Raw genomic sequence first — 27,183 nt, forward strand, 5'->3', positions numbered from 1 at the left:
TGTGTGTGTGTGTGTGTGTGTGCACGTGCACACGTATATAAAAGAAAGAAGGCGGACAAGCTTGAAAAGGAATCAAATAGATTAGGCTATGATCATAAAGATTTGTAGCAAATATATTTACTGTTATTATATCACAGTAGGAAAATGACATGCTATCCATACTTTACAATTATTCTCTGGCCTCTAAAGGGCTTTCAGGTAGTAGCTAGTATGCTCCAAAATCATTTTTTTAACATAGAATAGACTCGAGTAAAATAAAAAAAGAAAAACTTACCAATGTCTTCATGATTACCCCCTAATATGTTTGTGTCTGTAATCTTACACATTGTTTCTGGTAAAAGAGGTAAATGGACTTTGGATCACTGATGCACCATGGCCACGTCAGAAAAATAACGAAGCATTGTCAGCAGATGACAGGAATGGATCGTTGAAAGTGGTTTAATCTACCCTAATACTTCCATATACCACTTTTACTTAGACCAGCTGTGTTTGGTTTGGTACGCTTCATAAATTTATTCTAACATGAAGAGTTCATGTCTTAAGCAAGGAACCCAAACTGAATTTAGTGACATAGGAGTTTCAGGCAGTAGTATCTTCCATGTATGCAATCCACTAAGAATCCATGATCAAATCTTTCCTGGCAAGCTTTGTGTCCACACTTTGCTCCAAAGAAGAGGTGTTTTCACAAACCCTGCATGGTTGGTATTGGGCCATGAAGGATGTGACCTGCAGCTTGTACTTGAACATGTTTCCTACTACACTGGATCCACTGTGGGTGTGTAAGTTTAGCTACGTCCTCCGACTGCCCCAAACTATCGGTCTTTTCACTTGTCAGCTGCAGAGGTCACATTCTGTGTTCACTCCTCTGATGTCACACTACTGCCATTTCTATGAGGATCACTTTGTGGCCACCTGAGAAACAGCAGACCAACTCATCTTCAGCATCATTCACAGAGCAAAATTTTGGAACAAATACAAGTTCAAACAGTAATTAGTTCTATAAACAGAAGTGACAACAGATTACCCAAAATTTCCTTGACTTTGTAGAATGAGACAGGCTTTGCTTGTATAGTCACATTTTATAAATAATATTGACAGGGCAATTGGTAGAGTTATACCCAATGGGATATAGTAAAACCTGATATTGATGAACTCTACTGTATCATTTAATATAAAATTATCCAGTTAAATATTAATAAAATGTAGTAATATTGAAATATTTGGTCGCATAAGACAAATTTCTAAAAATATGCTTTGAAACACTGTAGTTCCAGGGAAATTTCTCAAATTGTCATTATCATAAAGTATAAACAAGGCACATCTACAGAAAAGTAGCCTATTGCAAAGGAAACATAAAGCAGCCAAACATTAAGCATAACAACATATTTAAAATAGCACAAAGAGAATTAAAAAATGAAAATGTATTGAGATTATTAATTGGCTCTATGTAATTTAATAAGTTAATGTCTGCACAGTTAAAAACCTAGTTATTATTGTTAGAGTCATCATGGCCATTACTTTCTAAAGGAGATTAGAACAAAAGGCTACATGAAAATCACTTGTTTCCACTTCCCATGCATACATACTCATCTCTCTCCTTCATTGCCAATCTTGATTTTCTGGTCATAAATAATCTTTTACAATATACAAAAGAACTATCCAGATGCAAAATACTTCTATGAGATTTTTGGCATTTTTGAAAACAAATCAAACTGCTTGATTTCTTAGTACACAGTTTTGACAACTTCATTAGAGTCTCTAGCTGCTCTATGATATTACCAAGAGGAAGTTCTTAGAGGAGTTACTTCCTTTGCATCTTCTGAGACAGAAAAGGAAGAGACATGAGAGAAATCATTAGAAAACGTATTTCTAGAAGTCTTCAGCTATTACTTGAAACATAGAACTCTATTCTCTCCATCCGACTGGAGAATGCTGACAGCTTTGTCTTGAATGAGAGCAATTTCTGTCAAATCCAAACAATGCAGGAGAAAATTTCAATATATTTCAGATCAGAATAGAAAACCAGTTCTAGTCTAGTCTTCAACTGGCTGAACATTTTTTCAGCCTCTCCTGTGATTGTATTATAAACCATTCTCTTATTTGTAACATTTTCCCCCCTTGCAATACAATGACAGATTATTGGGCAACCAAAAAGGACAGTCTCAAACTGTTCTAAGTAGATCCTCTACCTCTATGACAAAAATTTAATTAGTTCCAGTGTCAGTTAATAGTCAATTCCCCAAGTGCCTATCCTTTCTCTTTCCACCTTGACCTTCTCCTTTTAGGATCTCTAGCAACTTCTCCCTAGCACTGTTTCAGATACTATATTAACTTCTTAGATCCCTCTAAGAATTTATTAATGACCCCAACAAGTTGTCTCATATTTGCAACGTTTTATTGTAGCCAACAATTTTCTAGCTAAACAAAAGTTTCTCTGTCCACTCTTTGGAAGTAGATGAATAACACAATAACATCAGAGAGCAGTTGTAAAAAGTTGAGGAAACATTTTGAAAAACTTAGAAGAAAAATGTCACAGAAATTTCAAGGTAATGGAACTTCAAATCCCAGCAGTGCTGCAGGGGGAAAAATCCATCTCAAAGTTCTACAAATAACAGCAGAAGGCCTATATGTGGTGAAGTGGCAGATGGAATGAAAGCCAACGCTAAGGCTTCTCTGATTACATCCTGCAGGAAGACCACCCAAAATGACACAGCAAGAAAGGTTCAAGTCCTGGTACATATGCATCTTTCTCTATTGCAAAACTCAGCAGAACAGAGTGAGTACACTGTTCTCATATGGCCATTTGAGCTTGTTCTCTCCTTCCAGTGTGTGGCAGGTCCAATGCTTAACCCAAGTTTTCTAGCCGTACCCACGAGATTTAAATAGTAGGAAGAAAATTCTATAATACTGAAAATATGTAAATGAAGTAGAAACTCATATTCCAAAGGTACATACAAACGAATTGGAATCATTGTCATTCTTAAATTATCCCTACAAACCCAGTTTCCTCCCTTGTAATAGCAAAAAATAACCAAGACTTAGATGCATTTCCTTTCTTTGTACTAGAAATGTACAAACACTATGAGAAAATGCAGCCCTAAGATGAAAATATCAAATGCAAAGAGTTCTTGAAGCCCCAATTTCAACTTTTTATTAAAAGAGTTTTAAAAAATATATCAGGTTGATCATGAGCTAGTAATAGAATTCTTTCATTTAGAGTGTTATTTTATGTTCTACTCAGCACCAGTGTGCCAGGCTGAAGAAACAGTGCCAAAAAGGAAAGGCATGGCCCCTGCTTGTACTGGTTTCAGAACAGAGGGCTTTCAGTCCAGGTCAAAACTTTACCTTGAGGTCAGAAGAGCAAGATGGTGGAGTCAGAGACTGAAATGACATCAGATCCCAGGAGATGAGCTAGATAGGTATCAAACCATTCTGAACAGGTACAAACTCAACAGGAGAGTGAAGAGAGGAGCAGCAATTCTAGGAACAGAAAATCAACCATTTTCTGGGAGGTAGGATGTGCAGAGAAGTGAATGCAAGGCGATATATGGGAAGAGAGACCATGGGGGAGAGGCTGGCTCCTGGCAAGCAATGGAACAGTGGAGCACAAAATTGGAAATTTTAGAAGTCTGCTCCACTGAGGGACGTCACTCCAGAGTCTAAACAGGGGGGTGGAGCCCTCGCAGAGTCAGTGTGTTCTCAGTTCCCACAGGGTCACAGAAAGATCGGGGGTGGCTGAGTGGGGCAGAGCTGCCAGGTTTCAGAGCAGGGAAGCTGGCTACAGAGACGGAGCCGAGGAGAGGGCTCTCAGCTGGGGTTACCTTAAACCGTGACCCAAGGCACAGTCAGGCCACTGTTCTTCGAACAGAAACCCCAACAAGCAGCAGATCCGGGGAGATTCACCTTTCTCCTCCGGGAGGAGCAGCTTGAGAGTGTGGGGCAGGAATCTGCTGGTTTTGAGGCCTTGCGCCAGAGACAGAAACGCTTGGTCACAGGCTGGGTGAGGTTGGAGTGTGGCCGGAGACCAGGGAGATGGGAAGGACTGTTTTTCTCTGAGGGCGCACTGAGGAGTGGGACCCTGAGCTCTCGGCTCCTCCGGGCCAGAGATCCGGAGGCCTCCATTTTCATTCCTGTCCTCCAAAGCTCTATGGAGAGCGTTAAGGGAACAAAAGCTCCCAGAGCAAACTCCAGCCGATTACTCAGCCTGGCTCCCGGCAAGGGCTGTCCAATTCCGCCTCGGGCAAAAGACATTTGAGAATCCCTGCAACAGGCCCCTCCCCCGGAAGATTAGCAAGAACATTCAGCTGAGATCAAGTTCACTGATCAATGAGAACTGCAGAACTTCAGAGGCAGGGGAAAGCAACACATAGAATTCATGGATTTTCCCCATGATCCTTTAGTCTTTCAAAGTTAAATTTTTTCAAACTTTTTTTTCTAATTTTTCTTTCTTATTTTAACATTTTTTATTTTATCTTATCAACACCTTTTAAAAAATCTTTTCTAATTTTCATTGTTATAGTCATATTTTATCTCTTCATTGTATTTAACCTTATTTTTTGTATACATATAGATTTTTTTTTTCTTTAAAATTTTGGGATACAATTTCTTCCAATCAAAATATACCCTAAATCAGGATCTTGGCTTTGTTCTACTCTCCAGCCTGATCACATTCTTTCCTCTTTTCTTTCTTTTTTCAACCAATTTCTTATCAATTCCTTTTTTTAGAATCTTTTTAAACTTTCATCTTTACAATCATATTCCATTCCTTCATCGTGTTTACTCTTATTTTTGTGTATATATGTTTTTCTTTCTTTAAAATTTTGGGAGGTAGTTTTTTCTAATAGACCAAAATACACCCAAAATCAAGGCACAGAGAATCCCCCCTCAAAACCAATAAAAATAGACCCATACCCCATTATCTAATAGTAAAATTTACAAGTCTCAGTGACAAAGAGAAAATCCTGAAAGCAGCTCTGGACAAGATGTCTTTAACATAAAACGGTAGAAATATTAGATTGACAGCAGACTTATCCACAGAGATCTGGTAGGCCAGAAAGGCCTGGCACGATAGTCAGAGCCCTAAATGAGAAAAATATGCAGCCAAGAATACTATACCAGCTAGACTGTCATTGAAAATAGAAGGAGAGATAAAAAGCTTCCAGGACAAACAAAAGCTAAAAGAATTTGCAAACTCCAAACCAGCCCTATAGGAAATATTGAAAGGCGTCCTCTAAGTAAAGAGAGAGCCTAAAACTAGTAGACCAGAAAGGAACAGAGACAATCTATAGTAACAGTCATCTTATAGGCAATACAATGGCACTGAATTCCTACCTTTCAAGAGTTAACCTGAATGTAAATGGGCTAAATGCCCGTCAAAAGATACAGGGTATCAGAATGGACAAGAAAAATAGGACCCATCGATATGCTGTCTATAAGAAATTCCTTTAGACCCAAAGACACCTCCAGATTTAAAGTGAGGGGGTGGAAAACAATTTTCCATGCTAATGGACATCAAAAGAAAGATGGGGTGGCAATCCTTATATCAGACAAATTACATTTTAAGCCAAAGACCATAATAAGAGATGAGGAAGGACACTATATCATACTTAAAGGGTCTTCCAACAAGAAGATCTAACAATTTTAAATATCTATGCCCCTAACGTGGGAGCAGCCAATTATTTAAACCAATTAACAATAATATCAACGAAACACATTGACAATACAAAAATAGTAGGAGACTTATACACCCCCTGCTCACTGAAATGGACAGATCATCTAAGCAAAAGATGAACAAGGAAATAAAGGCTTTAAATGACAAACAAGGCCAGATGGACATCACAGATATATTTAGAGCATTCCATCCCAAAACAACAGAAAACACATTCTTCTCTAGTGCACTTGGAACATTCTCCAGAATAGATCATATCCTGGGTGACAAATCAGGTCTCAACCAGTACCAAAAAATTGGGATCATTCCCTGCATATTTTCAGACCACAATGCTCTGAAGCTAGAACTCAATCACAAGAGGAAAGTTGGAAGGAATTCAAATACATGGTGTATCATGTACAAATACAAATACAAAGAGTATCCTACTAAAGAATGAATGGGTCAACAAGAAAATTAAAGAAGAATTTAAAAAAATCATGGAAACAAATGAAAATGAAAATACAACTGTTCAAAATCTTTGGGACACAGCAAAGGCAGTCCTGAGAGGAAAGTATACAGCAATACAAGTCTTTCTCAAGAAACAAAAAAAGGTCTTGAGCACACAACCTAACCCTACACATAAAGGAGCTGGAGAAAGAACAAGAAAGAAAGCCTAAACCCAGCAGAAGAGAAATAATAAGATCAGAGCAGAAATCAATGAAATAGAAACCAAAACCCACTCATGAGGGACCTTCCTCACAAACTAATACTCCCCTTATCTTATAGCTAAATTTTATCTTTCTTTTTATTTCTATTTTTTTAAGATTTTATTTTATTTATTTATTTATTTATTTATTTATTTTATTTATTTGACAGAGAGAGATCACAAGTAGGCAGAGAGGCAGGTAGAGAAAGAGGAGGAAGCAGGATCCCTGCTAAGCAGAGAGCCTATGCGGGGCTCGATCCCAGGACCCTGGGATCATGACCTGAGCCAAAGGCAGAGGCTTTAACCCACTGAGCCACCCAGGCACCCCTTATATTTCTTTTTAAAGATTTTATTTGAAAGAGAGAGAATGTGCACATGCACCAGCAGGGGGAGGGACAGAGGGAAAGAGACAAGTAGACACCCTGCTGACACATGGGGCTCAATCCCCAGACTCCGGGGATCATGACCTGAGCTGAAGTCAGGCACTTAACAACTGAGTCACCCAGGCACTCCCAATTTTATCATTAATAAAGCTATCAGGCAGTATGTAATTATGTTACTATGCAATGACAATTTTAACAAGATGATCAAATTTTCTGCCAGTTTCTGCCAGTTTGCACCTTGTCTAGGACCCAAGGTTTTCTTGTAACTGATACCTGAATGTGCCATACCTAAGTCTCTCAACCGAACAGGGTTGTGCTTTCTTCTAGGATCATGACTAGAGAATCAGGGTCTTCTAAATATGACCATTTTAACTAAATGACCTATGAGGCAGAGAATGGGCTATGCTTGGGCTATTTCCTAACACTTTTCTACAGTTCATCAATAAAACAAAAAAATTACATCATCTTTTTTGGAAAGCGGCAAATTGGATGTTACAGGCAACTCTTAATATTATTATAACTATTACATATTAATGATTATTGATAATTATATTTATTAATTTTATTGCTATTAATAATATTAATATCATAAGTATTACACGTTAATGATTATTGATAATTGATAATGATTATTGATATGTATATTATTGATTATACATTATGTACATTATTGTACAGTATTGATTATACATTAGCCTTGATGTGTCTCTGTTTGACTCTCAATCTCTACCTTTTTCAAACTTTCTCCAATTTCTGTTAAAATCCGTGACAGCGTTAAGTTTTGTTGCTATAGATTTTAAAAAAGGTTTACACGACACGTTTGTTATCAATGCTTTATTGTTGAAAACAAAATTGAAATTCTCTGGCACATAAAACAATTATTTCTACAAAAGGAAAGCCTACAAATCTTGATAATTTATACAAATAACAGTTTCTCAAAAAATAAAACTTTAATTTAGTAAACTTGTCTTGTGCTCTATATTTTTAGCACTGTCTGCAATAATCCACCATAAATCCCTGAGCGGAGACATTTTTTGACCGTGACCTTTAGTCCCCCCCAACCTCCCCCCACGTTGGTCAGTTACTAAGCCCAGCCCTGTAGTGAAAGGTGTCAGGGACATTTAGCTATTAAAGATCCATGCATTTTATGACACAGGCCCAATTATTAATGCTACTTGGGAACTGGGTCAAAATGAAGTGCCTCTACTGGTGCAATCACCGAACCTATTAAGAACCAAGTGTGTGAAAGGAAGAACATGAACAACAAAAAGACATAAAATGTTAAGACTAGGAAGTCATCATAGGTCAATAACTATTTAAATAAATAAAAATGTTAGACATTGAATTTATCTCTATATCCTTATATTAAATTCCTTACTTATTTACTTACTTTTTTTTTTTTTAGCAACTGCCAATGCACTAGAAGATGAAAAATACACTTCAACCCACATTTTTGGTTTGACCACGGGTTTGCTGTTGTTAAATGTTAAATATAATTCTGAACACACAGTGATTTAGTTATAATTTAACTTTTGGCCCCTTCCATGAAAAATGTTTATGAAATAATATACACATTAGGAAGGCCTTTTTATTAATGCCATTAACAGACCTCTCTCACTACATCTGCCCTTCTTAAAAAAAACACTAATGCCATAGGAACACGACTTTAAATTCTTTATCCCACTTTACTCAGATATGTAGGAAAACATTTAAAATATGGAGAAAACATAAGATGATGTACTATGTATGTCCAGCCTCCTTTTAGTGGGGACGCTGACCGATATTTACATGAAGTGTTAAAGGAAAGGAGGAAAAGCTAATTTTCAGTTACAAAGAACTGACTTAATGAATCAAGTTTTGTTTTGTTATTTTGCTATGGTAGAATAATAAATAAATAAATATGCAGGGTACTCTATAGCTACTTTCTCTATGAAGTTGATAGTGAACCCTTTTGCAAAGTTAATTTTTAGTAGCAAAGTTTCCAAGCCAAAAAAATGTTCGATAAATGTTTTTCTCTACTTCATTTTTACTTGTGTAATGATCACTGAAGTGGTTACTAATAGGTAAAGAAGTAAAATACCAGTATGCTAGTGAAATTAGCATTCAACTGTGAAAAAAAGCACTTGGCAGAAGACCTAGAAACACACGGGTTGATGCTATACTCTACTATCGCTTAAAATAGGTCATTTTTTGATGTCTTATAGGAAGAGCAAAACCAGTAAAAATTACTCCTTAAAAACAGCAGCATTGCTGTTTAGGAACCTATTAGAAAGGGATTAGCATTTTATACCAACTCTTTCTAAAATATAAAATCATTGGCAGCCATTATGATACACTTCTTTGCGCAGACTTGATTTTTTAAGTCAGTAACATCTGGGAAGCACATAGCACCTTCCCTTTTGTCTATCAGCTGCTGGTTAGTTATCCGAACTAGATCACTTTTAAGCTCTTTAGATGTAATCCTTATATAAGCATGTGCATTAACCAGGAAGAGCCATTTCAAAAGCCTTAGAATTAATACAATGAATTCTCCAAGGCAGTTTGGGGGAATATGTTGGTGACATTAAAATAAAAAATGCCTGCCGACACTTTTAAGGTCTCCCCAACCCGTCCTGCAACACCAGTGTGAAACGTAGTTAGCTCTGCTCAGAACATGAAAAGCAAATGCTGTCCAAAAGAAATGAAGACTGTGACATCCAAATCATAAAATGTTATGTGCAATAGTCAGGAAATAACTAGATTCTGACAGATCCTGATGTTCTTAAAAAAATTTTTTTTTTTTCCCTAAGTTTCAGAAATTGATAAGCAGGCTGTCCGGAAGAGGGAAGACAGCAGCGTCAGGACAACTGGCCAGCTCACTGGGATTCACGCCACACTTGAATCATTCCCTATTAACACTTGATCTTAATAGCTTACCGGGGCTGAACAGACCCTCTGACTTCCTCTCACAGTGTTTAAGGAACAATATAATTTCTAAATTAGCTTTCAAGAATGAGCAAAATTTGTAACTTAGATTCCCTCCCCCCCCCCCGCCCCGCCCTCCCCCACCCTCCCAAGGCCATAAGATCCTGTTTTAAGTGCTCTGGTTTATAGTTTATGGGTAACAATTACAGCCTTCAGGAGGTTTCCAATGTTCCCCTTTTTGGTGTTAATGGCTCCAACAATGAAGTGAATACTGGCAGTGACCTCAGTGACCTCTGCCCCCGTTTTGAAGTCCATACTAGCTCTTGTCATAGCACTGCTGGGAAGTTCTGTTCATTCTTGAAGCCAGCTTCCTAATATGGAGGAGGGCGAGGTACTGCCCTCCGGTGTCAAGTCTTGGAAGTCTTTAAACCTTGCTTCTCCATGATATTCCACAGTTTGCGGAGATTGGACTGCGTGATGACGTCATCTGGCTTGAGCTGCAGCGCCCGCAGGTAGTTGGCCTCAGCCTTTTGCAGCCGGCCATTGAGATGGAGAATAGCCCCCAGGTTCATCAGAGCTGCCGGATACTGGAACCAGAGAGAGGGAGGAAAATGATTAAGAGTCTTGTTTCAAGCTTTCCTTCATGGAAGACAAAAATCTTCATCCACTTATGCAAATGATTCCCTTATGTCTGGAGGCATTTTATGGAAGCAATTTAACAATTTATACAAATAGACCAAGATAACTAGGAAGAAAAAAAAAAGTTTTCAAACAGCTGGTGTACTTTGTGCTTTAAACAGGGCAGGCAGCTTGAAAAATATTCTTCTTTAATGAGAAAGCACAGGTTACATATGAAAACCTAGTAACCTAGTCAGACTGTACTTTCCTGAGAAAAAAGGTTAAAGTCCTACATTTTCAGATAAAACTGCGCTTTCTTTTTTCAACTCAAAGCCAAGAAATATTAAGTTGGAAAACCTGATAAATCTACATCTACCCACTCTTTGTTTCCTCTCCTTAGCAATATCCCAGGCCACTTAGGCAAACATAAGTAAATAAGTTAAAAATTTGTAAAATCTTACTGATGTTTTCAGGGTAAAAACCCTGGAAAAAAATTCAAATGTAACCACTAACATCCTTTCCAAATCTAAGCCAAGTAGTTTAATGAGACAAAGATCTCCTTGTGAAGTCAATCTTTCAAACTTCTAATGGTGAATGTTTATTATAAATACAGCAAAATAACAACATACCAAAACAGATATAATATAGTACATAAAAATATAACTTCTGTAAGAAAAGTTTTATATTATTTGCTTAAAAGTAGTTGTGATTCTCCAACACAAAATTTTTTGTAATGTGTGATATTTGCAATACAAAACTATCATATGAAAGGCCATGTTAAAAAAAATATATCTATATATATGAGTTATATACCATTAACTTAACACAATGGTCTCCATCCCCCAATTCTCATTCATTAACAACAAAAAAGTCCTTCCCAAAAGAAAAAATACTTTGCTTCCAATCTACAAATAAAGGCTGTTCTGCTCTTGTCTTATTGCTGGAACTTTCTGGCTAACAGAGCAGCTAATATTTTGGCACTTACACAAATGCATATTTCAAATATCAGATAAAACTAAAAATGTTTATGCTAAGATTGTGCTTTCATTTTACAGATGGTATCAACTATTAATTGTCCTGACAACTCTGTGATGCAGTGTAAAATAATTCACAATTATTTTTGCAATTCAGTATTTTCACAAAATGTGTGCATTTTTCACCTAAATTCAAGTGAGTCCACTCTTTACTGTGAAAACAATTATTTCTGAACAAAAACAAATGCTGGGGGCAGGGCTGAATAGCTCAGAATAAACCAACTGGAAAGAGATGATCAGATATGGATTTTAAGAGGTCTGGATTTGAATTTTTGCTCAACCACCGACTATGATCTTGGTGAGGTCCGCTATCATATTTTTCCTCCTTTTATTCTGCTTGAGGTATACAGCACATGCATATTTATGATTTTTATGCTGTTATACATACTTTACAATTTTTATTTCAACGGCTACATAATGTCTCTGGATATATAGCAAAATTCTCTCAAGTCCTCAAATACAGGGCATTATTTTCAAACTTTTCTACATCCTTTTTTTCTTTTCCAAAAATAATATTGCAAATATAAGCTATGCCTGACCTTCAAAAATCTTTTCGGTCAGAATGACTCCATACTTATCAAGGAAAATACAGATGGTCAATTTCTAATTTTAAGTCCCAGTCCAAACAAACACAGCTCTAAATTACATGTACAATGAAGCTCCACCCTGGAAACCCAAAATAATACCACCTACTCTATCTTCCCAAAAGAACTTTGTTATCATTCTGCCTGTTATTATCTTGACTTTCTTGATGCCTAGACACATTTCTCAATTATGTTCCCTCACAGAGCTTAGCACAACTATCAGTAAACAGATACTACACTAATGGCAAAGTGTGTTCACAATCTGAATTACTAGAGATGCTAAGTAGATAAAATGTTTAGACTTCCGCTATCCTGAGTGGGAGGAGGGGATATGGGGAGGGAGGACTCCAGTTGGAGACCATTCCTGGCTAACCAGAAACAGAAGGGACCCAGGGACGGGGGCTGAGAGAAGCCAGGTGGCTCTGTGGGGTAGTCATTATTTCTTGAATCACTTTTGGTATCGAAGTATCCGTGCCTCACTATAACGACAATTCAAGGGATTATTAAAAACACTCAAGAGTCACAGAGTCACAATGCCTAGCTTCCAGTACCAGCTCTGCCCCAGTACCGTGTGCATTCAGACAAGTGGAGTGATCACTCGAGACCTCAGTTTCTTCCAGAAACGGGTTGATAACAGTACTCGCTTTGCAGAATTGCTGCTGAGATTACATGAGAATATAATATTATGGGCTTTTCCCTCTTCTCCTTTGTCTCCCTATCATCTCAAAAACACAAAGTAGAAACTCCTGCCAGTGACCACGGAAAGCCAATGCTGTGGATCTGTGGCCTGGCTCTACCCCCTTCCCAGCTCCGTGGCCTTTCTCAGGCTAAAGCTGGAAGGGAGAGATGTAAATACACGTGGTGAAGAAGGCCCAACCACAGAAACAGGCTTTACTATTGTTACTAACTGACATCCCGGGTTCTTCTGTCCCTGGAACACTTTGAAGACACCTCCCTACCATCAAATGATGAAAAGGGAAAGATGAATATCATTCTAGAAAAAGCACAATTAGGAAGTTTGTCATCAAAATGAGTTCTGAATGCGAATTATAATAGCATTTTTGGAATAACTTCAATTTTGCATTATCCACCGTAGCATGTTATTCATTAAAAAAAATAATAAAAAATTGACATTAGGAAGTTAAACAGAGCCCAGAAAAGTTTACATAAACTCACTGTGCTCCTTAAAGAGTAAAAATCCAAGTAAACTAGGGCGCCTGGGTGGCTCAGTGGGTTAAGCCGCTGCCTTTGGCTCAGGTCATGATCTCAGGGTCCTGGGATCGAGTCCCACATCGGGCTCTCTGCTCGGCAGGGAGCCTGCTTCCTCCTCTCTCTCTCTCTCAGCCTCCCTCTCTGCCTACTTGTGATCTCTCTCTGTCAAATAAATTTAAAAAAAAAATCTTAAAAAAAAAATCCAAGTAAACTAAAAATGTATACATTTAAGAACATAATATTTCTAAGCAGCTAGTGATTTCTATGTTTAGGTAATAACATTTTGGTCTGAATATATCTATCTTACTAGAATAAAAAAGATTTTTATTTTAAAAACCTACAAACACCTATCATTATGCAATGCTTTTAAAAATATCACTATAGAGGGGCCCCTGGGTGGCTCAGTGGGTTAAGCCGCTGCCTTCGGCTCAGGTCATGATCTCAGGGTCCTGGGATCGAGTCCCGCATCGGGCTCTCTGCTCAGCAGGGAGCCTGCTTCCTTCTCTCTCTCTCTCTCTCTGCCTGCCTCTCAGTGTACTTGTAATTTCTCTCTGTCAAATAAATAAATAATATCTTTAAAAAAAAAATATCACTATAGGGACACCTGAGTGCCTCAGTCAGTTAAGCATCTGCCTTCGGATCAGTCCTGATCTCAGAGTCCTGAGATTAAGCGCCGCATGGGGATCCCTGCTTGTCAGGGAGCCTACTTCTCCCTCTGCCTGCTGCTTGCCCTGCTTGTGTTCTCTTTCTCTCTGACAAATAAATAAACAAATAAAATCTTAAAAAAATAAAATGAAACATCACGATAGCTTCTTGCTTGAGTGAATGGAAACTGAGGGAAACTGCATGTGTGCCCAAACGTGATCCAAGTAACAGGTTCCACTGCCTTACATAACAGCTTGGAAGTGTCAACAGTAATTTTGACATAAACAGTTTCATGTGTTTGTTAAAAATTTACAAATAAAACTAGATATAGGTTACTTTTTGTTATATGGTTGTTTTCTTTATTCGAAGACAAGGCATTCCAGCAGTGACCAGCAGTAGCTTACTGGATGCCCAAGGGACTGAATGCCTGTAGGTCTTCTGGTCTTGCCTCTAGTTCAGGGAGAAGCCTCAGCATCCCCTGGGAGTTTGGCAGAAATGCAGAATTTCAGGTATCAACTAGCAAATCAGAATCTAAACTTTAAAAAGTTCCCCAGGTGTTTTGTATACTCATCACACTCTGAGAAGCAGTGTTGTAGAGGTTATTTCCTGATCTTAAGTCATGTTACTGTCCAACTTATGAGTTTCATATGGGAGAATGAAGTCACTTACAGAACAAAAAATATCAGATCAAATGTCTTTTCTTCCACGAAGTGAATTCTTTTGGTCATGCCATTATTTAAAGTAGTAAATGTTCAAGTGAAACTTTATTAACAGAAGCTGTAAGTGACTAAATAGTAATAGACAGGAGGGGGCATAAAAAGCCTCTTGATAACCAAATAGGAGCATGTATAAGTTTGTGAACAGAATTAAAGACTCTGTAGCCACATAACTGAAAGGCAAGAGGTCCAGGTGACTGACTGTCTGATGACACACTGGTGTCGTTTCTCTCTGCCTGCTGTGACTCATGGGCTGAGGAACAGAAGCCCAACACAATGGCTGATGTCTTCCCTCACACACATCTTTTATTAAAGACAGCTGATGAAATTTTCAGCATGTTAACAAAGACAGTCAGCAGCTTGCAACCCAGTAAAATGGAGCTTGTGGTTCCGTACAACAAATGATACTGCCTCCCACTTCACAGACTAGAAAGGAGAACCAGACCTTTCTTATTTCCTTGAAAAAGACAGATGCTTTACATCAAAAGGGCTGACTGGTAGCCATACCCAGGCAGCAGATGACGGCTTTTTCAAGTCTCTGGGGAATTATGACTTTGTGGTTACTTGACTGTGGTCTTTGGCTTATTTCTCCAACATTAGAGGAAATAAGCAAAATTCAAGAATAGGTGTATGATGGGGTGGGGTAGAGCAAAGGCAAGATTATGCAGGTCTGATTCTAGTCTAACACCTCCCAAGGAATTCAGGTGAGCTCATAAGCTATCCCAAGCACATAGGATTAGAAAGCAAAGTTATTTTCCTGAACTTTACCTATTAAGTAGTCTTGGAGACATATCTATGGAGGAAGAATAGTAAAACCATATGGGCAATTAGGATTGGGCACTCATGTTTCCACTGAGAACAGGACTAAAAAGTAGAACTTTTGAAGAGAGAATTTGGGTAGAACTTAAAAAATGGAAAAGAGCTTAGTTGAGATGGTCTGATGAGGCAGGAGTTGGAAATCTATACTACAATTGGGTCTTCTTTTTTTTTTTTAAGATTTTATTTATTTATTTGACAGACAGAAATCACAATTAGGTAGAGGGGCAGGGGGGTGGAGGGAATCAGACTCCCCACTGAGCAGAGAGCCTGATGCGGGGCTTGACCCAGGACCCTGGGATCATGACCTGAGCCAAAGGCAGAGGCTTTAACCCACTGAGCCACCCAGGCACCCCAACAATTGGGTCTTCTTATCCCATTAGTGCCTGTGAACCACTTCCCTTTGGCGAGGGTAAATCAATAGGCAACAGAAGCTTTGAGAAAGATGAAGATAGAAATATTGACCCATATTTCTAATTTTATAAATCTGCTTATTCCCTTTTAGAGTGTTGCTGAATTCATCCATATAGTCGTGTATTTACTGTTGTATGAACTAGATAACTTTTGAGGAGGAATTTCTGAGGTTAGCCTTATCCAGCTACTAATTAATACACTAAATTTGGGGGATGTTTTCAAGATAACCACCTTTAACTTCTGAATATAATTTGCAAACTTAAATGACTTTTCCAAGCTGTTCTTAATGGATTCTCTTTTTCAAATAGTTACTAGCTTAACGAAGGCTACATACTTTCATTCAACTGTATTCATTCAGTTGAAGTTGCTTACCCAACTGAATTTATTGACACAGGAACTGTACTACGATGCTTAAAAAGTAATGGTATAAACTTAAAAAAAAAAAAAACATATTCAAGAAAAAGAGTATTTACACATAAATTTAAAGGATTTCTATTTATTGTGCCTTGTACAGGTAGATATTTAGTAAGTAATTACTGAATTAAAGATTATCAGTCAGGCTTATGAAGAAAAAGTATCAAAGTTTTGATAACTTATTCCCACTCTGCTCCAATATCATTCCTCCTCCTCTGTCTCACAGGCATGCTTAACAGTCAATGCCAAACTAGAAACCTGAATAAATTATCCTTGATTTCTTGCCTTTCTTTATATACACATATATATGTACATCCAGTTAAATCTTGACTTTACCCAATCATCTCCCTTCAATTTGTCTTCTAATTCTTCTTGGTCCCTCTCTCCCTACTTGTTTTAAGCCCTAATCACCATTTCTTGAATTATTTAAATAAAATTATTTTGAGAAAGAAGAATAACAAGTGAATGGGTAGTTGAACAGATTAACAGGTGACAGATTAAATTAATGAATGAACACATGAGTAAAACCATGTGCAGGGTTTTTACTATAAATATTATAGGTATACAAACAAAAGCTTCAGAGAGTACAAGAAAGGCGGTACTTGCCTAACAAATGAAGCTTTATAAAGACAACATAAACCCTCAAATATCTCTTGCTATCATACTACTGAACTCACCCCCATTCTCTCAAGAAAACCACCATTCTTGAAGTTGGTTATCATTCCAATACATTTCACGCTTTTATTTTTTTGTACCCATAATAAGCGGACAATCTTCTATAAGTTTTGATTTCATAAATTTGTCATCATCCATCATGAGATGTCATCCCACCAAGCACACATAAGAAACCTGGATTTTTTGCTCATCATTTTGTTTTTCAGATTTATCCATGTTGATATATGTAAGGTTCAGATCATTCATTCCATTGAATGACTACCCATTCTCTTAAGGATGAACTTAGAAATTCTTTAAAAGAAGAAGACTGCCATCCATATTCTTGTGGCTATCTCTATACATACTTATTGGGAGAGTTTTGAAGATTGGACCTGCTGGATCACAGAAGATCTGCAACTTTGGCAGATGTTACCAAGTTCTTCTTCAGTGTGGTTGTTAACAAATGCGTAAGCATCAACATGTAACAGGGGTTCCTTTATTCCGTCATCCTTAATGATACTTGACATTGTCTGACCCTTTAATTTTTGCAAATTTAAAATGGTAAAATAGTATCTTATTCTGTGTTTGACTTCTTTTCCCTGATTACTACAAAGGCCAATAACATTTTTGTGTTTATTAGCTTTTCCCTTTTTTTTTTTCCCAGTGGTCCACCTGTTCTTTAACAATTAGACGGAATTTACCCAAGCTGAAGTTTTAAATGGATTCTCACTGTTTTTCAAATAGTTAGTGAATAACTTAACAAAGGCTTCATTCTATCATTCAGCTGTAGCCATACAGTTGAAATTGCTTACCCAATTGAATTTCCTGGAGCAGTATGGGTTGGCACCTACACGGTGGTATTTGAAAATAAGGGAATTACACAGAGCTCCCACCACCTCAAAACAGCCCCAGATAGGACTGTCTGGTCTAGTATTTTGCTGGTCAGTCACTTTCTTAAGACGGACAATCGGATAAGCGCTGTTTCTAAGTTGAAAAATGTGTTATGCACATATGGAAAATCCTCGATAGAGGTGCACTTTCAATGTGGGTGGGAAGAGGACAGAAATCTGGGCAGTAGAGAAGAGCCACAGGATCCACAATGATGTCTCGTAGCAATGCTGGGGAATCTTGGACGACGACATGTGGGTGAAGGCAGGCAGCTCCTAGTTAGCCCCACACAGAACTGACTTTTCTTTATGGCCTCTTTCTCTGTCTTTATGTTCTTGCTGGCTTCCTTATTAGTTATTTTTCTTAGGGACAAGAAAATTTAAAGCAAACAGTATGCTTCGTATTCTCCCTCTCTTTATCACCCTCCATTTTTAATGCCACTGTCTCCTATATATCATCTGTTCCTAAATTCTGTCAGTCTCCTTTTGTCCTTCCATCTTCAATTCTTGCTTTGCCCCAGTCTATCTCCCACTAGACCATTTGTCTTTTTTAAACACAAGTGGGGTTTCAGAGGGTCAACCTGTGCCTACAGCAAAGAATTCACACTCTTCAGCTCAGTGCTAAGAAACCGATTACTACATGGCACCCAAAAGAAGCCCTCAATATACCCACTGAGTGAGCCATGTGAAACATCTATTTCTGCCATGTGCAATTTTGAGCATCATTTTTTTTTTATCAGACTGCTTGTCTGACAAAGCCCTTCTTCTATTTTCTTTCCAGCCAACTTCTCATTAAAAAAAAAAAAAAGAGTTTAACAATATCTTATTCATACCTTACTTCTCTATGTTCCCATAGTACTGTCTACATACATTAATTGCAACACTTACTACAGTGAATTATATCTACTTGTTAAAAGCATCTGTCTTCTTTGCTGGAGAGTGAAACAGACAGTGAATTTATTTTAACTGTCTTTATAATGCTAGTGCCAGGCTCTGGCATATGAAAGAAATTCTCAATGAATGCTTGCTGAAAGAAGAAAAAAAAATTTGATTTAGCAGAAAGAGCTGACCTAGAAGAGGTGAATTCTAGCCTGATCTCAAAGTAACTTAATAAACATTTATTAAGCTCCTACTATATGTCAAGGTTGCTGTCAGACACTCTAGAAAAGTGCCAAACAAGAACAGTATTTTTTTAGTCTGTATACAGTCTTAGCTAACTTTAACTGCACATTTGGCATTGATCACAAACCGTTTATGCCCCTCAAATTTATGAGATCCGTGTAACTGTTATCCATTCATTGTTCTAAGTATTGTTCTAAGCACTACAGGAGACTTCACAGATGGATTCACTGCCCTCGAGATGTTTATAGTCCAGAGCACGGATACAAATTTTTCTTCTACAGAGAGGAATCAGAGATGTCTAGAAGGGTGAGCTGTGGAGGAGAGAGAGGGGAGATTACTTCCTTATGGCTCTGAGGCTATTAGACAAGACAAATTGTCAGGTTGCTTCTAGTCTTTGATTCTTCCAAAATGAGAATGGCATACAAACTTTTGAAATTGGTTGTCATGTCAAAATCAACTTGTTACTTTTTAGAAGTGTTTTCAGCGAACTGCTAAGAACAGAGCCAACAATGGACAGAAGCCCTAACAGAGAAGAGTCTGTATTTCTATTAGTTCGGAGATTAAGATGTCAACAGTGAGAGCCATGCTGTAACCTTTTTGAGACCAAATCAAAATAGGCCAAAAAAAATCATATTAAAGAATGAAATACTGATACAGTAAACTAAAAGATCTGCTACAAAATTCTGTGATAAGACAAAAACCCACATGTACTGCTATAGTCTCAGTTCAGAAATGACAGTTCTTTGTAGTCATAGTTTGACTACAATCATATTTTGAATAAAGTATCTCTGCAAAAAGATTTACCAAACTGTACCCATAGCAAGGGAAAACAACATGGGGGATTTATCAATGGCAAGGCAAACTCTGACAGATAATAGAAATGATTCATTGTGATTCTCAGTTTCAACACAGTATTTGCGTTTTTGAAATAGCTTTGAATAAAATAAAAGAGGTACAGGTGACAAGCAAGACACAACGCTGTATTAAGGGAATAGTTTCAGTATCTCAGTGACACATTTTATCCTGTGTGCTCAATCCTTCTCTCCTACATCTGCCCCATCCCAGCGGGTGTTGCAAGAATGTTCATTTAACTTTTATGATGGGTGTGATTGCCACAATGTGGAGTGCTATTCATTTCTATGGCAATCAAAATGCCAAAAGCTGTGGTTTGGGGGATAGCAAACAGTGATTGTAACAGAGTCATTTCAAAGGTGGTAGTTACTGCTAACAGAATTTAAAGTGCACATACTAAATTAAGACTGTAACTCAGAAATTATTCTTCACTGGAGATTATTCTATTTCAAAGACAGGTTTTCCTGATGGCCTTAATTTCCTAAGAACATCTCTTACATGATCCAAATGGGAAGCTTGGATTTCAGGCCACCTAAGTGTCACTCATGGCTTTTATAAAAGGCAATCAGTATGCTATTTATCTTGATTGGCGATAAGCACGTAGTTCATCATTTGAAGTAAAACTATAAATAAAAGTTCTACGTAAGTGAGAAAACATATGACTTAAACTACATGCAGATTAGAAGAACGAAAATAAGTAGAATTTATGAAGGTTAAAAACCTTAAAGGAATGAAATCTGGGAAAGAATCTGCACCACAGGCAAAATCTATCTGAAAAACACCAAGAGCTGTCTTTGCTCTTACAAATGCGGATATCTGCTACGAAAACCTACAACATCTTCTTTTCCTTTTCTTTGAACCAAATTCCTTGTCTGTTTCCAAATGTGATTTAAGCAACATAATTCACTCTACACTTGATTTGCTTCTTTTTGGTATGAAGGGGAGGGAAGAACACGTGCATGCTTTCTCAATCATAACGGTATTACGCAGAAGGATTTCCAGCTGTGTGGGCCATCCACATGCGTATGTGTGCAGCGTGAGTTTGAATATATCTAATAAAATGATGCTCATTCCAAGGAGTTGAAACATGTCCCTGGGGTAATTATGTTGTTATTAAAATGTATCTCAGAGATACGCTGGAAGTTGAGATTTGAGTTTACAATACTTAAGAACTTAATTGTCACGGGAGAGGAAGGACGAGAAAAACATTTTTTCTTTTTTTCCTTTTTTCTTTTTTTGGAGGAACTGGCTTTTTTGCCACGCAAATGGATCATCTGATTTAAAAAAAAAAAAAAAAAAACACAATGCAGCAAGAGCTATAGACATACTACATTGGGTGTTGAGTTTAAGAAGTTGATAGGCACCGGGTGTTACATGCAACTGATGAATTACTGAACTCTACATCTGAAACTAATGATGTTCTGTATGTTAGCTGATTGAATTTAAATACAAAGAAGGAACATACTACCTTGACAAAATCCAAGTTACAGCTGGGGTAAAGATTCAACAGATGCCATGACAATCAAATTCAGGAAAATGTTTTTCACCTATGTGTGTATCACTTCTCCAACTGACTTCTATGTTTGTCAATCAATAGATGTGATCAGATGGAAGTCAACTGAGAGATTCCCCTTTGCATATTGTTGAAATGACAAATTCCTGAATAGGCCTTATTGAAAATAATCATTTAAAAAAAACATGGAAATGAGCACGTCAGAGACCTCAAAAGAGTAGATTAAATGAAATCTAGAGCAGGCATACATGCTTAAAAGATGAGTAAGACATGTTTTTCCTTTGACAAAGCAGATAAGCAGGATTCATTCAAGGATGACAGTTTCAGTCAGATCAATCACATTTCAACATGACATTAGAAGGGAGCAACTGTCCACCCACAGAATGAATATGAAGAAATCTGTTTCACAAAGAGAATTGACCATAAGCTTCACACACACAGCAAGTGGAAAGTTTTTTTTAACACTCTCAGTTAGGATGACCAGATCAAACATAACAAACAGGGGTAAAGCAATCCCTACAGAAACTATAAATCTTTCCAGGGACTAAAAATAAAATGTAAACACACTAGCTGATGCCTGGTATTCTATTTGCACTTTTATAGTACCAAGACTTTGTTGATACATGCTTGGAAAAATAGTGATGCAAGGTGTTCACACATCATTTCAAAAAATATTCCATCAGGACACCAATCAAGGTGAAACCATGCTGACTCCAAGCCAATACACTTGCCAAAGTGTCACGCTTGCTGAAAATGTAAAAATAAACATGGCTTGTGTGTATCTAAATTCATGGCAAATCAAGACACGTTGAGTGGCAGAACTTCTGCCTCTCACACAGTATAACCTCACATAGTACCCTCAAGATCCCCATATTCAATCACAAATTTTGCCTTTATTTTTGAAATGTTCATACCCAAAATTGCTACATTCAGACTGTATCAATCATCTAATTTCAAGCCATACAGTTAGCACATTTTTATATCTTCAAGATGGTTTTAAAGGTGGGCTTGATGACATTTTTTTGCATAATAGCTTCCTAAATTGTATATGATATGATTTTGTATTGCCTTTACCTACTCTACCAATGTCTTATCTTTTCTCTGAGAAACTCTATTTTTTAAAATGCTACACCCTTACTTTCTTGCCTCCCTTCCTTGGTCTATTCAGTTAATATAAAACAAAGAACCAAGCAAATAACAAGCAGTCAATAAAGCAATCACACAGATCCAGAGTCCAACCAATTGCTGGCCTCAGATATATTTACTGGATATTTATTTATTCTTATGCCACAAATAATAACCCAAATGAGACTTGAAGAACAAGATAAAATATTTTGAACCCAATGACTGATACTCATATGCTAACTCTGATTTCTTTTAGACTTATCTTCCATACTGAGCTAGGGAACCAAAATGATTATGTGATACAGGCCAACTATATTTATAAAAATCACACAGTAATACATTTTTACCTCCTCAAAAAAACCACATCATTTTGCACTGGTAATACAACAACTTTGAATAGTGATCTGATATTTAACTACAGAAGAAATTAGCCACATATCTCTTCTACCAAGGATTCATGTTGAACAAGTAAAACATAAAGGTCTTCTCTAGAAGTACAAGAAAGGCACAGCTTTTTAATTCTTCCATATAAGAAACCAGAAGCAAGATCTTTTTCTGTTATTACATGTTAGTTATTCTTAAAACAAATTATCTTATTAATACTTAGCTAACTAATTAAGTTGTAAGCCATTTATCTCATAAATGTTTAATGTCCATTACATGTAGTAATTAAATCCAATTTCAGTATCTTGAAATGGCTCACAGAAATTAAGCTATGCTCTAATGCCTATAATTTAACACTTTTATTTACTTCAGTCAAAGACAGAAGTTGAAGAACTTTGTTAACTTCTTTGGTTCATCTGAGAGAAGTAGGAATGAAATGGTAATTGTAAAGTCAATATTCTTAGGAAATTGAGTCCAGGATGCTATGGAATATGATCATTCATAGCGGCCATGTGGAAAATCAGCCTCCAACAGAGCAGCAGGAGTACCTTTGGCTAATCTATAGGTCTGTTTAATTCCAGAACCTGGGGAACAATGGGAAGCCAGAAAGTATGTATGGCCATCCCATGAAAAGAGAATGGATATATGAATCTATCTCTTACTAAATAAATGGGACTTAAGGGAGATGAAAAAATTATTTTTAACAAAGAAATAACAATGAAGAATTTAATGAGAAAGTCATGAATGGACCTTTTTCAGGCTGCATATGGTTAAAATGCTATCTTAGATTCCTTGAAACTATAACTTCTAAAATAACTGAGTTCTTAAACTATCTCATCCCTCATAGCCAACTTTATTTCTTTTTAAAATATAATTTTTTCATTCATTCAAAATCTTATTTTTGAGCACCTACTTTGGGAATTCAGCAGTACACAAAACAGTTAAAAATCCTGTGCCTCACGGAGCTTATATCTTATTTTAAAACACACATAATAAACACAAAAATATAAGCAAAATATATAGTATATTATATTGTGATACATGAAAGGATAAAAAATACAGCAAGTACAAGGTTGAAGAAAGGTATGGAAGGAGGCTGGTCAACAAACCATAGCCTGGAAGTCATATCCAGCCCAGCCCTTTCACTCAAGAGGAAGAATAATACATCACAGCACATGAAAATTATATAAAACTCTAATATCAATGCTCATAAATAAAGTTTTAACGGAAAATAGCCACATTTAATCATGTACATATGGTCTACAGCTGCTTTCATGCTACAAAAGCACAACCGAGGAGCTGCAACAGAGACGTATAGCCACAAAACCTAAACTATTTACCGCCTGGTCCACTGCAACAAAAGCTGGCTGAACGCTCATATACAATATTAAATAAGAAGATCTCTAAAGGTCTTGAGAGAAGACAGCATCTGAGTGTAGAACTAAGGAAGGCAAGGGAGTAAACAACACAAGAAGTGACATGGTCTGCCAAGCTTTGAATGTTATTTTGAAAGCAGACTAATGAAGGAGTTGACTGCAGTATTATATATCAACAGTGATGTCGAGGTCTGTGACAAGGATAGCAGCAGTGGAAGTTGGCCTGTGCAATTAGAAGAATGAAACAATTTGCTGTTGAATGAAGAATGAAACAATTTGCTGGAAAGACCATGGGACAAGAAGGCATGGGAAGAAGATCATGAGTTCAATTCTGAACTAGTAGCTTGTGTGTGTGTGGGGGGGTGTCTCTCCAAGTACAGATACTAAGTAAACACTGGGTAGATTAGTCTGGAGTCTGAAGAAGAGATCTCAGCTGGAGATTTAAATTTGGGAGCCATCAGTATATCAATGCTATTTAAAGCCATGAGAGGGGATGAGATTCTGAGAAAGTGATGATGCAGAGAATAACAGGTCAAGAAAAAAGAAAAAAAATCAAGGTCAAGAGATTGGATGGCTGGGAAAGAACAAGCCAGGGGGATGAAGGTTAAGAGGAACCAGAGCTAAGAATCTGGAAACCGAGTGAAGAAAGTGTTTCAAGGAGGAATGAGTAATCATCTGTGTCAAATGCTACTGATAGGACAAGTAAAATTAGAACTGAGAACAAATGGATTTAATGTTGTTGAGTGCTGTTCCAGTAACTTTGACAAGAACAGCTTTGGTGACATCATTGGAGAAAAAGCCTGCCTGGAGTAGGTCCAAATGAAAATGGAAAGTTACACTATAAAGGGAAGGAGGAAAATGGAGTGGTAGCTAGAGGCATAAATTGGTTTGAGAGGCTTTTTGTTTTTCAATTTGGGGAGAGATAACATCATGTTTAAATGCTGATGGGATATTTCAGTAGAAAGGAGAAATTTTTTAATACAGGGGAGACAGTGAAAGACAGGGAGAGTGACAGAGAGGCAAGAAACTGTAGGACTCTTGTCCTTCGATAGTTAAGGAGAGAGGCATCTAGTGAAGAAATGAAGAGGCTGATTTAAGCTAGAAGTAGAGATTGTTTATAACAGTAGGAAGAAAGGTATCACTTAAAGGCACAAATGCAAATGGATGGTTAGATGGGGGGATGGAGGTTTGTGAAAGTTCTGATTACTTCTGCGTTCTCGATGAAAAAGGATGCAAAGCTGTCAGTGGAGTGGGATGATGAGGAAAAAGATGTTGGAAAACTTAGATGTGAGAGTAGAATACGAAATTATCTAGAAAACTATCAAGACAGAATGGACTAGATAATAACATGACTGTCACCCAGCACTGAAGGCTCACTTGAGGCCAGTGATACTGAACTTTATAGTGAGTTGTGTTTTTCTCTAACTATGTTTAGCTTCAAGAAGCAGGCAGAGAGGGATGTAGCCAGGTGTCAATTTGGTCAAGTATGATGACACAAAAAGAAGCAAAGGAATGATTACCATGACTGATCTTGGAGTTTATTTAAATAAGAAGGTATGGAGGCATAATGTGGTCAAGGACATTGAATCACTGGTGATTTAATTGATTGTAGATCCTGGCTATGGGCTGAAGCATTTGGGATGTTCGTGTCACAGCTGGAGGTGGTACTCAGGTTGTGGGATGTTTGAATGAAATCGTTGAGTTATAGAAAACAGCAACCAGGCAAGAGGGCTCCCTTAGGAGACCAAAGTTGGTAAACTATTTCATGACTTGTAAAGTGACAGGTGATGCGGGCAAAAGAGGGATACATGGGAGTTTTATGGGGATTAGATTCTAGGCACAGTGGATGACCTGTGAGAACTGGGTCTTCTGGGGTGATTAAAGATGATCTTGACTATAGCAAGGAGAAAACAATACCACAGCCTTTTTAAACAAATACTAGTGAAAATGGGCTTTAGTTAGGATAACTGTTTTAGTAAAGTTAGGTTTCTTAAAGATATGGATAAATAAGATGTGGGATATACATACAATGGAATATTACACAGCTATAAAAAATAAAATCTTGTCATTTGCAATGACATGGATGGAACTAGAGGGTATTGGGCTAAATGAAATAACTCAATCAGAGAAACAGAATTATCATATGATCTCACTGATATGTGGAATTTAAGAAAAAAACAGAGGAACACAGGGAAAGAGAGGAAAAAATAAAACAGATATTCTCAACTTGTTAACAACTAACTTTATGCATTAAATTAGCTATTATTTAAGACTCTGGAACTTTCACCAAGAAAGCAAGCAAGGCACCCAAACATGTCCCAAAATGTTTCTAATAATTAACACATTTCTTAATTTTGTTATTAGATTGTTCTAGGTGCTTTGCAGTTCACGTTTTATCATCTTATTTTTCCTTGTACTTCAATAGCTAGTGAAAAGCAATACTGATCACATTTTTATTTGGTGTCAAACTCAATAGCATTTAATAGATGAAAAATAAATGTTTATGTCAAGTAAATTAAAAGAACCATGGATTTAACGTGATAACCAGTAGTATTATTTTATAGTTACAAACTACAGTATTCAGTGTGGTGATTCAAATAGTGATTATCTCTTGTGGGGAGAGACAAGGGGATGAGATAGGGAAGAAGCATGGAGGTAGATGGAAGTTATTGGCGATGGTTAGTTTCAGAGTTCCAAGGAGTGCTCCATGATGTTCACCAGCACAAATTTCATTGTTTATTATTACGCATCTTTACTTACATAATATGTTACTAAATTCTATGTGTTTAGATATTAAATTTGAAATGTATTGTAATACCATGCCTTTGTTGGGCTCCCCCATTGGCATAAACAAAAAAAAAGTCCTATATACCCAGGGAAAAATTTCCCTTCTGCCATATATCTTTGGTCAAAGTCAAGTGGGGACAGGTGAATAAGATGCCGCATCATCCTAGGCCCCAAAATGAAACACACAAAAATCATCAGTCATTAGATTATATAACATTCATTCATTCAGACTTATATCCATGTTTGCTGTTTTATTTGCTTGCCACTCCTTCTTGTATCTTAGCTTCTCCTTTTGGAATTTCTATTCTTCCTAAAGCAGATGCTTTTAGAAAATGTTTCTTTAGTAAAAGATTACTGATGGTAATATTTTTCAATTTTTGATTATATAAT

At 37.1% G+C, this 27,183-nt stretch overlaps 1 protein-coding gene across 2 annotated transcripts in view; it reads right to left on the minus strand.

Annotated features, from left to right (window-relative positions):
* Positions 1-7,555: 7,555 nt before the first annotated feature.
* The window catches only part of TMTC2 (transmembrane O-mannosyltransferase targeting cadherins 2), a 437,531-nt gene continuing 417,903 nt past the window's right edge, over positions 7,556-27,183 (minus strand). For both annotated transcript variants that reach the window (XM_032346873.1, XM_032346877.1), the window contains one exon: positions 7,556-10,227. In XM_032346873.1, the coding sequence (XP_032202764.1) occupies positions 10,048-10,227 (180 nt within the window). In that variant the 3' untranslated portion in view covers positions 7,556-10,047. The remainder of the gene's footprint in view (positions 10,228-27,183) is intronic.

This window comes from Mustela erminea, chromosome 6 (assembly GCF_009829155.1).
Source record: "Mustela erminea isolate mMusErm1 chromosome 6, mMusErm1.Pri, whole genome shotgun sequence".
Taxonomy (NCBI): Eukaryota; Metazoa; Chordata; class Mammalia; order Carnivora; family Mustelidae; genus Mustela; species Mustela erminea.